This window comes from Austrofundulus limnaeus, unplaced genomic scaffold (genome assembly GCF_001266775.1).
Source record: "Austrofundulus limnaeus strain Quisiro unplaced genomic scaffold, Austrofundulus_limnaeus-1.0 Scaffold93, whole genome shotgun sequence".
Taxonomy (NCBI): Eukaryota; Metazoa; Chordata; class Actinopteri; order Cyprinodontiformes; family Rivulidae; genus Austrofundulus; species Austrofundulus limnaeus.
Window position 1 is genome coordinate 84,157 of NW_013952495.1, and position 18,860 is coordinate 103,016.

Sequence of the window (18,860 nt, forward strand, 5' to 3'; positions counted from 1 at the left end):
CTCGTAAAATATACAACAGGTCTGGACCACTCGTAAATTTTGTTCGTATCTGAAAAAAATCTTAGAATACGAAAACATTGGTGAATGACACAGATTCTCCTAAATCACTCGTACGCACAACTTAAGAACAAATCTGTGCGTARGAACGGTTCTTGCATGAYGCCCATTGATCCAGGCAGTGGAAATGAGTTTTCTCTGCAGGGTAGCTGGACTCTCTCTTAGAGATAGGGTGAGAAGTTCAGTTATCCAGGAGAGATTCAGAGTAGAACCAGACATCAAGAGGAGCCAGTTGAGGTGGCTCGGGATCTGGTAAGGATGCCTCCTGCACATCTGTGCTTCAAGCATGTCTGATTGGGAGGAGATCCCGGGGAACACCTCGGACATGCTGGAGAGACTATGTTTCTCATTTGTCCTTCTTCCAAGAGGTGGCTGGAGAAAGGGAGGTCTGGGTCTCTCTGCTCTAGCTGCTTCCCCCACAACCAAATTTGGAATAAACTGAAGTTATTGGATGGATTCTTGTCTCTGTTGGTTGCCAGTTTTGAGAAAGTCTATGTCTCTTTTCTGCTACATAGTAACCTTTACAGAGAACCAAGTTTGGATTTAGAAATAGTTTTCCTTTTTACTTAACTAAGTCAAGAAAACAGTGAGAATGCTTGTGTGACTATTGTGTGTGGCCGGTTTAGGCAAGCTGTGTGTTCAGGTTATCTACTTGCAGTGATATGGCCTTCAGCGTGCCTTCCTCTCATTTAATTTATACAGTACAAAGGTCAGACTTCAGATCATGCCRGACTTTGGTCTCTGCGTGGTTACTCTGTGAACAAACCTTCATCTCTAACTCCATTTTTTTTCACCAGAGAGCCTTACAGGCAGTAAGAAAGTTTTTCTGCAAATGTGATAAGACCAAAAGCCTCGGGTTCATTTTGCAATACATACTAATCACCTAGATGATGTTCTTCATTCTGATAGATAGAACCTGTATCTATGAGCAGTCCTCTTTATCTCCCTGCCTTCCTCCACCCTTAGGGTTGTGTCAGTCCTATGCTACACTTGAACATATATAGTRATGGTGTGGTGTGATGAAGTTGGAAATAGACTTATTTTGGTGTGTGCTTTTTTATTCCTTTGGCTGTTTTGGAAAAATCATACCCTCTTCAGCTCCTGTGATGCTTCTGTGTGTCAAAGGAGCAAGTATTCAGTGCATGTATTTGGTCAAGGATGGCTTTCTACATTCTTCCTCTCTTCTTCTCACCTGATTCAGACTCTCATGATTATCTCACTATCTCTCTCTGACAGTCTTTTTCAATTGCCTACTTATCTGCATAATTGTACTATCTCTATGCTTGGAAACAAACTCAGGTTTTTAGGGCTTTTGGATAAGTCATGCTGCTACTTCAAGCTCTGATTTGATCTCCATCACTAACAGTGTTGTCACTGACTTCAGAAGAGTATGAGGTGATTATTATCACCTGCCTTTTGCTGGCAGGCAATGAAGTTTTCACCTGTGTCTGTCTGCGTGTGTTTGTTGATCTGTTGTGTTAGCAAAATGTCTTATGAACCACTGGCTGCCACAACAATCTAAGAAAATAAAAACGCTTTAGAACCATTTTGCCTGGAACAACAAGAAGTAGTAAAGGCATGTCCGTGCTCAGCGCCGTACGCACTGCCCTTTATGCCGACGAAGGAGGATCATAAACTAACGTAGCTGGCAGCTTTAAAACTCAAAACCCACCAAAGAGAGTTTTTTTCTCTTTTCATTTTATCAACAAAAAGCTCACGAATATACACCCCGATTCAGAGCTCTATCTGGGCTAAGACTGGCCAATCAAAGGCAGCTCGTCCGGACCACTGTGAGTCAGACAGTTTCCAGCAATATCAACAAAACCCCTAATCTGTGACTGGTGAGTTGTAAATGTGGTTTGGCCCCATTTCACTATATAATGGTGCAGTTATTTTCTAAATAAAAGCCTACAGTGAATGGTGCTAGCTGTAGTGTTAGTCTGATTATTAGCATGTCTTTAGCAACTACGTCTCAGTTTGAAAGAAATATTAAGCCCATAGCCGCATGCTGGCAAAACTGTATAAAAGGTTTAATTTAACTGTCTCAATTCTGAATAAGCTGGGAATATCAAACAATCCTCTTCCCAAATACATGCTAAAATATTTGGGATGTGGACAGGATTTAAAAATGTGGAGATTAGCCCCAGGGGCTATAAAAGTCTCTCTTTTGTTTTAATAAAGAATATGCTAACAGTGTTATTAGAGTCAGTTTACATGTTATTGTTTATCATTCATTTTAAATGACTGAAATCCTACAGTTAAACTCTAAAGCAAACTAGCACTCAGTGAATTTTATGTTTAGAATGGGGGGGGGGGGTAATTACAATACTTTAATAAAATTATTACAATTCTGGGGGGCTTAGGAATATTTTACGTCCTGAACTATTGACATTTATGATTTTGCATGTGTGTCTGTCTTTGGACAAAATGAGGTAGTTGATAATGTTAGTAAAGCTAACAACATGTCATCTACCCAGTCTGTAAGCAGTGATGGGTGAGTTACTGTTAAAGAATTGTCCTTGCTGCTTTTTAAAGTATCCTTAGAGTATATACTGTATACTGTACACCTATGATGTGTTGCCATTTACYTCCAACTTCAGTGAAAAATACTTTGATAAACAGTGATTGTGTATCCCTGTAATTGTAAACAACAAGCAAAATTATAAAACCGACTTCATTTATGAATTATGGATATAAGACACAAACCCTGGTTCTTTACATGCTTTAATTTATAAACATGGTTTCACAATTTATTTCAGGAAGGGCCAGATGATGTAATTTCACAGCTTCATGAATACAACCTTGTCCCAGATTAGCAGCCATGGACTCCTCACTGTAGCTATTCATTTTTCTCAAAATTAAATTAATTGATGTCCACAAAGTCAAGAAAAGGCTCTATTATTAATTTTAGATAGTTGTTTCTTCACTTTGTAATTTCATTACAGAATAAATAATAATTTAATTAAAAACGGACATTCTTCTTGAATGATTTCTTGTTACAGATTGTATGTGCCAAAATGATTAATTTGTTTTTATGCAAATATGTAATTTCATTAATGTAATAGATTAGACGGATGCAAACAGGTGTTTCTAAAAAATAGCATGTTATCAAATTGTAAACTTTAAACTAGTCCTATTATCAAAGGATTAAAACACGACCGCATTGGAAAATGTTAATCTGAACCCAAATCATTATTTGTTTGTATTTGCCCTTGCATATTTCCCTTTTACTTGAAAAGTGGTTGGTTGGTTGGCTGGTTTTACCAATGTGATTCAAACGACCTGAATTTTTCTTTCTATGGTACATGTGGTTTTCAATTTTTTAATAAGTAGTAAAAGTGAATATTTCCCTCCAGTGGCATGCAGACTGACTCACTCTGTGCCATAATCTCAGTTGTGGTTTGGTGATATGAATCAGCCAATAGGGCTCTCTGTAAGCACAAGGCTGCCCTGCCGGCCAGCTGGCTGATAAGTGGGCCACACAGAGAAGATGGAACATACTCAGGGCATTCTCCTGCTCCCCCCCCCCCACACACACACACACACAGCTCCTCTTTCATTTATACTCCTCCCCACACACTCCCACCTCAGATTTCATTCTTTCACATCCCGTTAARGTCTCCTTGTGTCTACGCTGTTCTTTTAAGTCACGGGGTTAAACTAGAAAAGGCAGAAAACAGCGGGGCACTCTTCAATGCTTGCTCCGCCYTTTGAAGTTGCTCTTTAAAGTTATCCCTCTCGCGCACAGTTCAATTGTAGTTGGCTGTCACCTGTTTCATCCCCATGTCTTTGTTGTAACGCGAGGTGTGTGGTTCCGTCTACGCCTACAGGTTTCGTCATTTTTTATCACAAACACCCCCTACCCTTGTACCCGTGTGCATGATACACTTGATGTAAAGCCCGTGACACAATTGRAAAGCGCACCACTATATTCCTGTGAGCTCTGAACAAAAAGAGACTTTGTTACCTTTCATCGCTCTGTGGTCTTCCTGTCCAGCGAGAGCTCTTTACTCATTTGTTCTCGTCCGACCTTGTCTCTTCACACCATGGCTAATTCCTGCACATAACAAGACTCACCGTCTCACGCTTCTCGCTGTTTGATCGTGAAAAATTAATGAAGTGCTGCTCACATATTTCAGATGCATTCTCCTCAAAGGAATCAGCCTCCTACCAATTTATGTTTTACTTTACAGAGGGAGTTGGTAAGCAAAAATATCTCGCTGAGTGATTGCTCGGACCTGATCTTAAAGCAGTGATTCCTTAAATGCCTCCATTATCCGTCTCTGTTTCTTCTCACTTCACATGCATTTTCAAAATGCATCTATTCAGTCTAGAATCGTTCATGGCCCACACGCATGCTGATGCATGGGCTCTGGAAGCAGAAAATGCCCCTTAAAAAATTTAACAAATTTAGTTGCCTTTGGCACTGATCTACAAGCTGACCTTATTAGGCGAACCTAGGCCTTTCTGTTCCTGCCTCGGGGAAAGGCGGCCTTCTGCATGGAAGCTAGATTTCAATAACTTAACTGAGAACTTGGAGAAAAATGCAGAGCAAGTGAGCAAGCAAGCGACCGTCCACCTCCTTTTTGCTTCACTAAACAAGAGATGCAGGTCACCCATGTGCAGTGGCACACTTATCTCTCTGCAAATACAAGGCGACAAAATGCTCTCCTGCCCTGACAGAAAAAGAGTAGGAAATGGATAGGAATGGAAATGGAAATTAACAGCGAAATCAGTTCAAGATGTGCATCAGTGACAACAGTTTAGGGTTTGCATGAAAGAAAATTTGAAAGAGAAATTCTGAGGTCTTGGGGGGTGGTGGTGAAAAGAAAGCAATGAAACAGAAAGATGGTAAAGAAGGAGTGCAGGAGCAGAATTTTGCAGACATGTGGTGAATCACACACATGCTGCAAGAGCCCCATCATTTTGAACACCTTTTACAAATGATGAGTCACACCTTGCCACCATGTTTCTCTCCTTTCCTATCATCAGCCTCCCTGGAATTCCTCTCTGTTTTTTCTCATTGAAAATTTTCCCAGCTTCTTCGTGTGTTTCTTTCTTTTATCTTGCGCTCCACCTTTATCCTGGCTTGGCCTCTTTCTTTATTGCTTCTCTCGTTTTCTTTTTCTCCTGCTGTTTTATTTTTTTATTTTTTGACTACACCACTCAACTGTGTGTGTCAACATCATCCAGGAGAGCCATGGATGTGCCATACTAATAAGGTTAGCGGGAGCATCTCTGTTTCTTGTGGTGACACCTTTATAAATGGCAGGACCACAAGGCCCCGCTGGTGTTCAATCACCTCTGTAGGCGCTTGGCCGTGGGGAGCTCAGCGTGTGCGGTGTGTGTGTGTGAGAGAGATTGTGTACAGGAGTCTATTTGCACGTGTACTTCCTCAGCAGGTCCCGGGGCAGCCGGGTTTTACGGTGGATCTAGTTGGAGCGGACAACCGCATTAGGGAGTAAACAGGTCTGGAGGCAGAGTGAAGACGAAGGAAAGAAATGACAGCCTTGAGCTCATCTGACCGGTTCTGCCTTGTTATGACTCCCTGATGTGTGCACCAGGGGCACACAAAACAGACAGTTATTGCTTTGCACCAGCTCTCCTTGTGTTCTGTAGTCTGCTTTCTCACAAGCTCACTTTATGGCCTCCACTGAGGACTGTTATCTACTTGTAGTACAAGTTTTTCTGTTACTTTTGGTGTTTTGACCAGACTTTTTGATTAGACAGAAGTGTAAAGTGTGACTCAAAAGTTGCAACTCAGACTTAATTAAATTCCTTTCATATCTCACCCGTCTAGTCACAGTTATTAAAAATTGAATACAAGACAGATACAAGAAAGTTAAACAACAAATTGTTTTGCTTTACTGATGCAGAAAATGATGTTTAGATGGATGAGAAAAAACAAGAMGAATCTAGGGCAAACCAAAGTGTGGAAACTTGGTGCTCTTCTATCATTTCTTTTCAAATMAAATATTTTCTTTAGACCCCCCAACAAATGCTTTGTCAAGAAAAGCAACAAAATGAGTCACACATAATTTGGAAACTTGCTGGCCTAAGAATGGGGTCACATGCTGGTATTCCAGATAGGGAACCGAAACCAGCAGCAGCAGTTGTCAACAAATTAAACCCAAATATGTGCTGATCCATAAAAACAAATCTTAGGGCTGTTCTGCCTCACAACATGGACACTGCTTCTTGTGGGTCTTATTTGGAACTTTTTCCATGGTTGTGTTCTCAGAAAACCACAAAAAAAGAAGAAAAAAGTAAACAAACAGCACAAAAAAATGTAAAAACACAGTCACTGGCTAACATATTAGCCTAATTTACAATTCAGCAGGTTTTCCTCTCAGCACACAGACTTGAATGTCATGAATGGTAGAACAGGATCATACAGATTACTGGAATAGCATCAGGAAACTGGCGAGTGATAATCTCTCCACAGGCTCATTTTTATTGCAGTTCTCCTTAAGCTGCCAGGAACGTCAAGCCCACAGACTGGGGCTCCTGTGTTTATTTTTTTGTGGCAAACGCARAGACACAATAAAACATGCCACGGCGCGTGTGTTTTTATGAATGCTGATTTTGCACCACCTGTCAGCGACGGGCAGAAAACAGAGAGAGAGAGAGAGCCATGAAAGCCCGAAACACTTCACCTATGCACGCAGGCTGCTGAAATGCACCGTCATCATTCCTGGCCATAAAAGCCGCTCAGCCAGTGAATGCAGTCTGAGTTCATTCTCTCCTCCATGCCCAGTCAGAGCTATTTTTAGTTCCCCTGTGCAGCGTGGCTCAACCGACGTTGTAGCTACCTGGATATGAGGGCTTTGTCACTCCTGCAGCCTGGAGCAGCACTGATCTTGCAAGCTTTACACCTTCCTGCTTCCARAGCTGTAAAAACACCTCCTACAGTGATGGAAATGAAACGGGATGGATGGGAGGGAGGGAGGGTGAGGTGGGGTGGGGAGAAATAACCACATAACAGCAAAATATGTTTCAAGATGTAAATAAAATTGCAATCTAGGAGTGGAAAGACCAAAATTGAATACTAATGAGGCAATCTAAACATGCAGCCTGTTAAGTTAAAACAATTCCAGCAATTATGGATTAATTAATTTATCCCAATAAAAAGGCAACTGAGGAATCCAATTTTAGAGCTGTAGTTTTAATTGAGTTAAACATAACAGATGATTCAAGACAGCACTGCAGCTGAAGTAAGAAAATAAGACATGTATTAAAATATGATAATAGCCATGCGTGTTTGTTGTGATGAATTTCCATTAGCTGAGAAAGCAAAGTGCCTTTTCTTGCATTTCACATGCATTGTTAGTCACACACATTTTGTTTTGTTTGTCTTTCTCCTGCAGGTATACAAACCTGTTCCTATTAATTCAGCATAATGTTATTCAGAATTTCCTAGCACAGTAAACAAATTCTCCAAACGGATTCGTTTGAAACGACTGTGCTGCAATCCCATGGTGCGTTATGACTGTTTAAATGAAGGCAGTGCCTGGAGAGATGTTCTGAGAGGTTCCCTGTTTCTGTTTTTGCTTGGTATCCTAACACTAACATTGTTGTGTCTTACATGTAGCTTCAGCTTTAATCCATTAGATCGCTCCTCTGCAACAGTTTATAAAACATACTTTGTGTTTTTTCTTTCTATTTTGATGTTAAGAAATTGACAGTTTTAGGTAACGTCATTACAGTTACAACCAAACAGTTGCAGGACTGTTACAATTCTGGTTTGGGGCTGCAGTGGCAACATGTTACTCCTCAATATTAACATAAAGACATCTGCTAATTATGTGGCAGTGTGACACAGATGGCAATGAATTATCGTTTAAAAAACGGCTTCAACATTTTGTTTTTTTGTCCATTACAATATGTTATTGCAAAGCTTTAACATTTTCTATTAAACTAAATTCCTCATGTGCTTAATTTCTCCAAAACAAATTACGATGGGCACTTTTAGACAGATCTCAGTGATTCTTACAATGGCACTTTGCACTTTAGTGCTTTCATTTGAGTAAAGAGTCTTTGAGAAGCATCTGCTTTAAACATGTCAAAATATAACAGTTTTGACCTCATAAAAGACACTTGCTCTCCATTTCACTGTGTTAGTTTTGCTTATATTTGTTGTATGTCTCAATGGCCATATACAGCTGCCAACACCAAGGCTGATGCGGAAGTAAGTTCCTTTGGCTTTCTATATAGTAATAGCACATGTTCAATATAGAGGCAGAAAAAAAGATGATCCCTAAAGTGCCTCTGGCAGTGCCTCTGGCTACAGGGCCAACTCAAAAGCACACACACTGAACCACACACTATCTGTGTTTTGTCTTCCACAGAGGAGGAGAGGACCACATGTGTCTCCCTGAATACTTTTTTTTAAGAAAAAGTGGGAAGTGTTTCTAATCTTGCAAGGAAAAGAAAGTCAATTCTACTTTTATGATACAACACTTTTACTAGATGTAAATGTCTGATTCTGTTTATTTCTCTGTTTTGTTTCAATCACCCCCACTAATTACATTTTTCTCCTTTCTGGCTCAACAGGTTGTCAGCCCCCCAATTGCAGGGGCATTTAAAGAACGACCCTACAAACCTACCAGATTTCGCATGTACTACGAGAGGGGAGAGTTCCCAATTGCGCTGGCACATGACAACAGGGGCAACAGCATTACATGGAAGGTAAGGATGCTACCTTTAAGTAAAACCGTACCTTGGATTTGCATGACGTGCAGTTAGCTGTGCACTTCACTGCCATTCGTGACTTACCCGGATTTACACTGCGTCCGCTCCGGTGTGAAGATCAGAGGTGCACTAAAGCCAGCGACAAACGCTGAAGTCAGACCAAAACAAGACAGACTGAAAACATTTGAAACTGCATTGCTGTTGGTTTTAAAAAAATCACATTTTGTTAATATTATGTGTGAATGCATAGCCATAAATGAAAGCTTGTATGTATAAATATAACCATATATTTATTAATATAGCTAGGATTTCAACAAAATCTATAACAATGAATTATTTTAAAAATACGGACTTGTTCATTTTCCAGTTGGTTTGGTCATTGTAGATTGACTCTGCGCTTGCTCCGTCTTCTGGCAAAAATAGACTCAAGTTAAGTTCTGGCAGATGGCCGCGCACATGCCACCACCCTTTGCCACTCTGTGGAAGTAATCTCAATTCTTTGATTGACTATGAAGTGTTCGTTTTTACTGCTGAGTCTGTGCCACGGCAGAGCAGAGCAGACGCAGGGTAAATCCGGGGTTACAAATACTTCACTGTCTATTGACAAAAAGGCTGTTGGGTAGAAGATGGTTATGTGTCATGAGAAGATGCTGTATGTCAGAACGGGGATGGGATAGGTTCTCTCAGTAAAGTAAATATCCTTCAGGATCACATAAAATCGAATTGGACCTTCTGTAATTAAAAGCTTTAAAATATCGTAGAAACTGTGAAGACATTATCTGTGAAGCAACACCCAATATTTACTACTGTTAAAAGCTGTAAGATGAAACTTTTTTTTTTCACACAACTTGTTTGCATCGGTTTTCTGAAGACTTGTGAAGTGCTATATAAACACTTTTTTTATTCATTATCAACTCGACTAAGGTGATGAAGGCAGTTTTTCACATGCTCACACAGGCCTAGTTTGTGCTGTTTTCCTGTAGGAGGCAGTATAGATCAGCTGACTTGTTGAAGGTTCCACTGGTCTCACAGCACCAGTCACAGAACCCATCAATCATAAACTTTATAGGAATTCAGGACGGGCACTGCAAAACACGGGGAGCATTTGTGTAGGTGTATATGTGTGTGTGTTTGTGTGTTTTCAACTCCCCACAGATCCATTACGTTTGACTCCTGACTGGCACTGTGTGTGTGTGTGTGTGTGTGTGTGTGTGTGTGTGTGTGTGTGTGTGGGAGGAATTCATTTTTCTAATCATCATATTGCTTTATTTAAACTCCCACTGTGCTGCCAGGTATTCTGTAACTTTACAACTGTCATGCAACAACCACTCCTAATGACATTTCTTCATGGTAAACAATGATAAGCGAATCAAGCAAATTATGCCTCCTTTCCCCCTTTTTTTCCTCACTTGAAAAGGAAAAAGAAAGGTGGGTGCGTGAGCTCTCCCTCCCTAGTTAGCTGTCTGTCTTCAGGTGAAAACACCGTAAAAGCATCTCTGTTTGCATGAATTATTTATGTAAGATGTTCAAATGAATGTTCGTGTTAGCAAAAAAAATAATGGATTTTTTTGTGCTCTGACCATGAAAAAGCACACAGTAAATGGGATGTGGTGTATGAAATTGTTGCTGTCACATCAAGTGCTTCTGTTATACTTYCTGATTTCCTCCAATTACTCACACACAATCTTGTCAGTTTAAASTCTTGGGAAAAGGAATAAAAATAAAAGTTTTATTACTCAAATTGRGCCTCTTTCTTTGCACTTTATCTTTGTAAAAGTACCTCTGTATGTTTTTAAGAAAGCAGTATTGTTCCTATCTGYCTGGAGCTGTTGAAAGCAGTCCAGGTAGAAATAGTTTTGTGCTGTGTGCTTGCACATACGAGTGTAGTGTAACATTTTAGTGTAACTGTGACCAGAGTAAGTGGAGAGGGGCTGCTGTGTGTTTGCACTGAGCTGCCCTAGGGGCACAGGTTCAAGACGGCAGCTCAGGATCAATCCCAGTCGGAGAGCTCAGCTTCCAAGCAAATAAAAAGTCGGTGGAAAGTAAGAAACAGAGCAAGTCTTTTGGAGAGAAAATAAACTGTGTTTTTTTTTTTTTTTTTGTACTGAGTGTCCAACAAATTGCATGTCCCGTGTTCACATGTTGCCGGTCATTCTCATGTGTATGCATCTATCATTATAATGTGAAGACAACATTCAGATCAGAAGTTCAGGTTTTCTCCTCCACACAAGCTTTACATGCACATTTTTCTTAGAAGGTCACACTATCTTATCATAAAATAAACAAGCAGGACTCCCATTTAGCTGAACAGTTCTGTTCGATCAATACTGGCATAAATTGTGAAGGTGCACATGTAGTTCCTTTTCCTTTCTTTCTAGTAGCAAGCAGCAGGGATAACAGTAAGTGTTTCTGGACTGTTTGTGAATCATCAGCTGCCTGTTATTTGCATTTTTCTGTAAACACTGTAGCAGCCCAGCCCACTGAGTTTTATAGTGAAAAGTCCAATTTATGGAAAGAATTTGTTTTCAAACATCTTCTGTATATTTGCGGAAGGGACAACTGTTGTCAACGTGTTAACAAGTAATTTCRGTTGGGATCTTTTTTGTTTAGGATTTTGAAAGTAATGTAAATGTTGAAGCATCCTGACTTTTTCCATGCAACTTGATTTAAAAGCATTTATGCTAACGGTTGTCTGTCACTGTTTTTTAAACTCGGTTCTTGGCACATTCTCTTCACTTCAACAAGGAAGATTYTGGAGAAACTTTGTGTTTAAGTGAGCAGAAAAGAAAAGACTGAAACTCGTGAGAGAACAAATCAGTAAAGCAAAGTTTTTTTTAAAATTTTGCTTTACCGAGGAAATACAGAAAATGGTTCTGTCAAGCCCTCAGCTCACCTGAATGAAAACCCTCAGGTAGCTTTCACGTCTCTGAACTTTATGTCAAAGTCTCTGCACCGAGTGAGAATACAGCGTTGCATTCTGACAAAGGGCTGCAAGAAGAGAAGGGAAATCTTTAAAAATATATATACTTAGCACAAAATGTAAAGACATTTGTGTTTGGTAGATGAATTCTTGGTTGTAACAATGCTTCTCTGCATTAAATCTTATATCGTGTACCTGATTGGCAGCACTTAGATGTACCAGAAGCTCAAAACAACTTAAAATAGCAACAGCAAAATAAGCTGTTTGACAGTGAGAGAGAAGACTAGACAAACTTTTCATGTTCACAACCCACATACTCAACTTTACTGCTCATCTTATCTAATTTCCCTCTAGGATCAATAAAGTATTTTTGAATTAAATTTGAATTTACATTGAATCCCATAAATGCATGTTTCTTACAAATGTGGCACCATTTAAAAGGGATATTAACAGGCTTTCCAACGGTGTAAGATATACTGCCATAAATAAATAATCTACCAAACACAAATTTCTTTACTTTTTCTGTTAAGTTCATTTGATTGATAAATTTCTATTGCACTCTCATGCTGCTTTATTGGCATATAATTGTACTTCCCAAGTGCTGCACCCCCAAACCTAAAGAACACTACAAACACATTTTCCAGAGATAATGAAACGACTGCACTCCTCTGGTMGGTTATATTACATAACTGAGACAGTTCCCTCTTTTATGTGGTGTATGCCGTTTGTAAAGGCTGTTCTTATTTTGCTTTTAAATGAAGAAATAACTGGTGTGTGTTTAGCTTTGCAGGCTGTCTGTATGTCTAGACAAGAAAATAGTTTTTTTATTATATTTGTTGAAGTTATTCTATATGCACAATTGACAATCTTCTAAAAAGGATCAAATAAGTAACAGAACTTATTTTCCAACACAGTTATGTCATGACACAATTTCTTGTCATGAACACAAAACTGTGCTTGACGAGACAAGTTTTAATCCTGCAAAAAAGTTATTAATAACCCTTGGCTTATTCCATCTTAACCACTTTCTTACATATAGAAAGTCTGAATTTGTTTAAAATGCAAACAYTGCAATGGGGATGGACACACAGCTCTGTCAGTTAAGGGCATTTGTGTGCTTGTTGGAGTATGTTTAGCTTTACAGGCTGTGTATGAGTCTYTGTACAGAGGAAATGCAAGCGAACAAAAAATCAAGGGCAAGTTGAAAAAGGGAAGGTTGGATCTGAAAGGTAATTTGGCTCTCCAGAGGTAAAAGCCTCAGCTGTAATGGGGCGCTCAGGTAAAAGCTTTACACATATGGGGAACATGTGCGGCAGGTAGATAAGAGCGAGTCGAGCGAGTTCCTACCCCTGTCTATTTGTGTTTGTGTGGCTGTGTGTTTGTTCCTGAGCGGGTGTAGGGTTTGCGCGTGTTTGTGTCCTGCCGTAACGCAGAAGCCAAAAGCCTGGAACAGCACCATAATCTACTGCGATGCCCGGCGCCAAAAATGAGCGAGATAGCGGGTGAGACTGGGGTGGAAAGAGGGAGAGAACTCCGCAGGGGCTCGGCAATCAGGAGACATYGCAGACGCTTGGCTTTCAGTTATAATGGATGAGTTGAGGTCTTCCTGTGCTCCCTGTGGGGCTTTGTTTGACTCACCTATCTCTACATTGTGTTGTGCTCRGCAGGCTTGAAGCCAAACATCACGATACAGAGATACACACACATACTGTACCTCACATGTGCAATATACATCCTAAGCACTGTTGTTTGTTTTATTTCATTGATCGCCCATCTGCTTTATCATGTAGTTGATCTCCTGTTCAGCTCAGTGTCTCCTGTGCTCCAGGTTGTTTGTTTTGCCCTCTCCCTATATCCTCGCTGTCTGTTTCTACAGGCATCCACCCTTTCATGTCACCAATCATCCTCTTTCTCTTGGCTCTCTTGTGTCTGTTCCCCTTTGTCCTTTTACAAAGCCAGCAGACAGAGCAGACGAAAAAAAGACATTTTCAAAAATATCAATGCAAACCTGATTTTGGCACACCCTCCACCACCATGGTGGCTTTGGTCTGCAGAAAAAAAAAGGGGGGCAATCACAGAGATGGGGGTGGGGTGCACAATCAATTAATCTGATCAAGCGCTTTAGGAAATGGAGAGCGTAAGCGCTCCTGGGGGACGGARATCCATCTCCTTGGGATGATTGAATTACGCACAGAGGGAGAGTTGCAGAGGAGGGAGGACTGGAGAAATGAGGTGCTTGGGATGACCGTGAATGAGAGCGCTTGTGCTTGAGAAATTCAGTGTTCACGATAAGAGTAAAAGATAGAAAGACAGAAAAATTAAAATAAAACGAGGAAATGAGTGGGTTAAAAGATGAGGTTATTGCAGAAAGCATTGAAAAATGGCTCCATATTTTTTCTCCATCTCTCTGTTTCTCCCATTTAAACATTTGCATTTTTATATTTCCCAACATGTGGTTGATAACTCTGTCTTTTGACAGCTGCATTACATGGCATGAGASCATTTTTCTTTGCTTGGGAGTTAATTCAGTGCAGTGCAGCTCGTTGTTAAAGTATCAGTTAAAAAATGTGAAATCACTCACATTAATTCCAAAACCAATGGTGCTTCGTACATTGTCCCAAATTTAAATGCTATTCAGAAATTAGACTCTTTAAAATTTTAACAATGATTGGGTTAGAGAAACATTTTATGTGGAACCATTTCATTTTATACACAAGTAAAATGCAAAAACAGATTTTAGAGTATCTTGTTATGCTTTCACAAATACACTGAATTATCATATTTACATTAATATACTGTAGGTTGCAAAAGTGGGAAATTGACTGCATTTATACAGTGATGTCCTAGTCTTTTAACTGCCTGAAGTCCTTTTACAATACAAGACATATTCACCCATTCACACACGGAATCACAGAATCAGAAAGTATAATTAGCACAAAATGTAAAGAATTTGTGTTTGATAGATTATTATTTTGTAACAATGTTTCTTGGCAATAGATCTTATAGCGGGCACCTGATTGGCAGCACCTGGGCAGAAGCTCAAAACAAATGTCTATACAGCAAAATAAACTGTTTGGCAATGGCAGAGAAGATTTGGTCAATGTCTTAAGTGCACAACCCATATACTCAACTCTACTGCTCATCCCACAAATTCCTTACAAATGTGGCACCATTTAAAAGGTAATTTAACAGGCTTTCTAACAGTATAAGGTTTATTGCCAAGAAGCATTGTTACAACAAAGAAATAATCTACCAAACACATATTTCTTTAATTTTTGTGCTAAGTTTACGTGTTGGTGTTTGGGGGTGGGGGGGTGGGGTGAGGCTGGTCTTGAATCACAACCTTATGATTTGCAGAAGGCTGCCCTTCGTCTTGAGTTACGGCCGCTGTATCCTGGTTTCATACAAGTTTGTGTCACTCACAAATTGAGTTTAGGCAAATCTTGTTTCTGTCAGGGGTCCTTCAGCTGTTTCTGCAACTGAACTAAAGTCCACAGTGCGGAATTGAATTCATTAGACATAATTAGGAAAATGCACACCTGTTTAAACAAGGTCTCACAGTAGATGGTTCATGCAAGAGGTAAAGCAAAGGCATAAGGTTAAAAGCTGTAGATTTGTAAGGAGGAATCTGTTCAGCCACATGGCCTGGAAGAATCCAAAAGCAATGTCCAGATTTTCTCTCTGGAGCTCCATTCTACCATCAGGTTTTCATGACACAGCAGCCAGGCAGAATCATTTCCTCACTAAAACATGCAGGAGCCTGTGACAATTGCTGAAAAGCACCTAAATGACTCTTTCACCATAAGAGGTAGAATTATCTGATTGTATGAAACTAAGCTATTTGGACACAGTAGGAGTGTGTGTGGAGGAAACTAAGTCCTGGGCTCAATGCTGTTCATACAGTTTCTACAGTCTAACATGTGATGACAGAATCATTTTGTAGAAATGTTTCTTTCTTTCCTTCTTTTTTTGATGGTGGTTGCAACACTAGTCAGTTTAGAAAGAATGATTGATGGTAAAAAACCACAGAGCAATTGAGTATAAAAACCTTTTCCAGTACTCAGAAACTCAAGCTGCGACAAGAGTTGACATTTTAGAAAACACTTTGACTGAAACATACAGCTGACTTTTGGAGAACCAAATGTCTTTGGACATCTGCTCATCCAAACTTTTTGATTTTTAAATCTTTCCAAAAATAAAAAAGTACCAAACATAGAATCACTGAAAATGATTCTGAACCGTACAAATAATAAAAATATAGAATTCAAGCATAAATAACTTTGAGTAAAAATATTCTTGTTTAATCAGAGCTCAGACAGTCGAGTAGCCATCTAATAACAGATACTTTTCTTGCTTGAAGTGGGGCAAAATAGCATTTTCACAAAAAGCTGTAATACAGAGATGCTTCAGTAAAACGCTTGTTCATTGTTATATGGTTCCTTTCGAATGCTTTTCTTGAGAAAATGACCCTCTCTTTAATTCTGTTGAATGCGCTGTACCTTCTGTTCAACTGTGAGCACTAGAGCTTTTCAGAGGAACCTTTGAACAGAAAATAAAATGGGGTTAACCATGCGTTTTCTCCCCGGCAGAAAACTAGATACTCTGGGAGTGGGGGATAGTTCTGTGTCATAAGGAAAAACGATGAAACACAATAAGAGAAAAGAATATGAACAAGCCCCCTTGGGGTTTCTCTAAGAAAAACAAGAAAGGGGGGAAAAAAGAGGGAGTTTAGATTAGAGAAGTGGAAAAAGCAGCAGGCATTCTCGCTGAAAATGAGAGATGAGATGGAAGAGTGGGGAATGGATGAGGAAGGTGGAGGAGGGGAAAGCCTCTAACAAACAGCATGGGCTAACCATCAGGACATGTAGGGGCCGCCTCCCTGGGGGGAGAGAATTGCTGAATTACTTCTGGGAAGAAGCCCAATGAGTTGCGCCACTTCCAGGCTGCTGGTGTGACTGCAGGAATGAGGGAACTGTTGGAATGGAGGTACCCAGTGGAGAGCGCTTGTCTGTGGATCTTGAACTGCTCCATCGCCTGCCACCCTGAGCCATTATTCATAGCACACGAACACCACATGAGGCTGATGATGCTTGTTTAGCCTGTGGGCCTACCACTCTTGCAGTAGTACAAGACAGCAGCAAAAAATAAATAAATAAAAAAATAAAAAAATAACGATTTTTGTGGAAAATGGAAGCTTTTACTTTTGAAGATGATTTTTAGTGGAAATCAATATTAAACCGTTTACTTCTTTAGACCTGCTTTGGACTTGTAAAAAGTCACCCAGGCTCTTAAATGTGATTATTTATATGTTTCTGCTCTGGCAGCAACCATTGGGAGAAAAAAAAGGTTATTTTTACCATTTGCCTGTGTTACAATTGCAGTGACTGAAGACATTTTAATTGCATCAGGTGCAAATGTTCACTAGCTCAAAACCACACATCTGGCTCCCCATGCAGATTGTGACTAAAACAAATGCACTCTTGCTTGGAAACATAGGACTATGACTCCTTGTAGACAGATGGGGAAAACCCTGAATAGCTGGAGAGAGAAGAGTGATAGATGACATCACAATGAAAAGGGTGAAGGAGATCGCAGAGCGTGCAGGGTGACTACCAAATTAGACAGAGACAGAGGACAAGACTTGGCTTCTCTGCCAAAGCTACAAATCATGTCCCCTGAACGCAGCACCAATGCTTTTACCCCTCCCTTCTACAAAATAAGCCAGAGATCTATTGATTGGCACTTGTATTTGSTAGTGGGCTCCAGCTCAAAATGGAGCCTTTAATTAACTTAATGGACCGGCTGCAGCTGTGTGTGAGCCAGTAAGAAAGGAATAGAAATAGATAGGAAGAAAAGGAGTGAGAGCATAAATAATAAGTGGGGTTAACTGCAGACCTATTCGACTATCAGTCAGACTAAGCTGCATAGCCACTGCAGGCTTGATTCTCAATGTTTTCTGTTTCTTGCATCCAGTATCTGCTTTGTATTTAGAGGCATTCTGTGGAAACATTCAACCAACATCTCCTCATTCAGGTCAGCTACTAACAGTTCCGGCATGTGGGGTGGTCGCTAATGAATCTTTATGCCATGCTGTCTATGTGCAGTCGCCACCAAAGTTCCAGCCCCCCTCCTCTCCCCACCTTTATCACTCCCCTCCACTCCGTGCCATTCTTATTCTTGTCCACTCATCCTCTCTGTCAAAGGTTAATTGGTTTGGAAATGATTCGATTCATTCTCAAAGTTAATGCTGTTATCGTGCTTTTGTTAGGAAAAAAAAGGAAGAAAGAAAAACTAGCCCCCACCCCACKCCCATGCACTTAAGCTTAATTTAAAATAAAAGGGAAATGGAAAAAAATCCAATTTATTTTTTTTCTGCGGCCCAGACTTGTCCCTACAAGTCTTTTCTTTTAAATTATGGCCGAATTTCATTACCTTGAAAGCTTTTCTGTCTCCTCCCTCTGTTCCCCTCCCTGTCGCCAATACTTTGAATGGATCAGGACTAATGTCTTTCTTGTAACCTCAAGGTCGAAATATTTGGATCCATGGATGTGCTCAAGGGTCCCTGTGATTAATGCGCTGTACAAAGTACCTTGGAATWATGCGGTGGATGATGACTGCACCGAGCAATCCACTGTGCACACTCGCAAATACACAGGCACACGACTACATCCGCTGAAGCTGGTTGTAGATAGAGGTGCCCTGTCAATGCCCTTGATGTGGATCAAGAGAGACATTCATATTCAAATAGGGTTACCTGGAGGCCCTTTTCACAATCCCCCCAACAGACCCATATAGTACAGGCTTCCCTAAGGAGCTTCATACTCTCCTGTGCTACATCTTTACTTACATGGCCTGTGTTGGACCCAACCTGACTATCATATCCTGAAAGCTGCTTAAAGTTTGACACGTTTTAAGTGGAGAGAAGGGGAGTAACTATATAAAACTTGTTGAATCTTAGTTTTACAGGCACAATTATTTCAGYTTCCATTTATCTTGGAGACTTTGGAGAGTAATTAACTTTATCTTTAAATGTCAAAGAGAGAGTTTTTCCACATGCTGGTGCCTTTTAATGAAACAACCACCATCTGATTACGTCTTAGGTGTTTGTTGCTGACACAGCTGTGATGTCTGATAAAAATGTGATTTTTCTCTGTTTCCATGGCCACCTCAAAGATGTCCTCACAGTGGCTGC

At 40.2% G+C, this 18,860-nt stretch overlaps 1 protein-coding gene across 1 annotated transcript in view; it reads left to right on the forward strand.

The window, feature by feature from the left end:
- pacrg (PARK2 co-regulated) overlaps positions 1 to 18,860 on the forward strand; it is a 145,216-nt gene that overhangs the window by 16,340 nt on the left and 110,016 nt on the right. Inside the window, exon 2 of the mRNA XM_014012572.1 lies at positions 8,611 to 8,745. Within this exon, the coding sequence (XP_013868026.1) occupies positions 8,611 to 8,745 (135 nt within the window). The remainder of the gene's footprint in view (positions 1 to 8,610; positions 8,746 to 18,860) is intronic.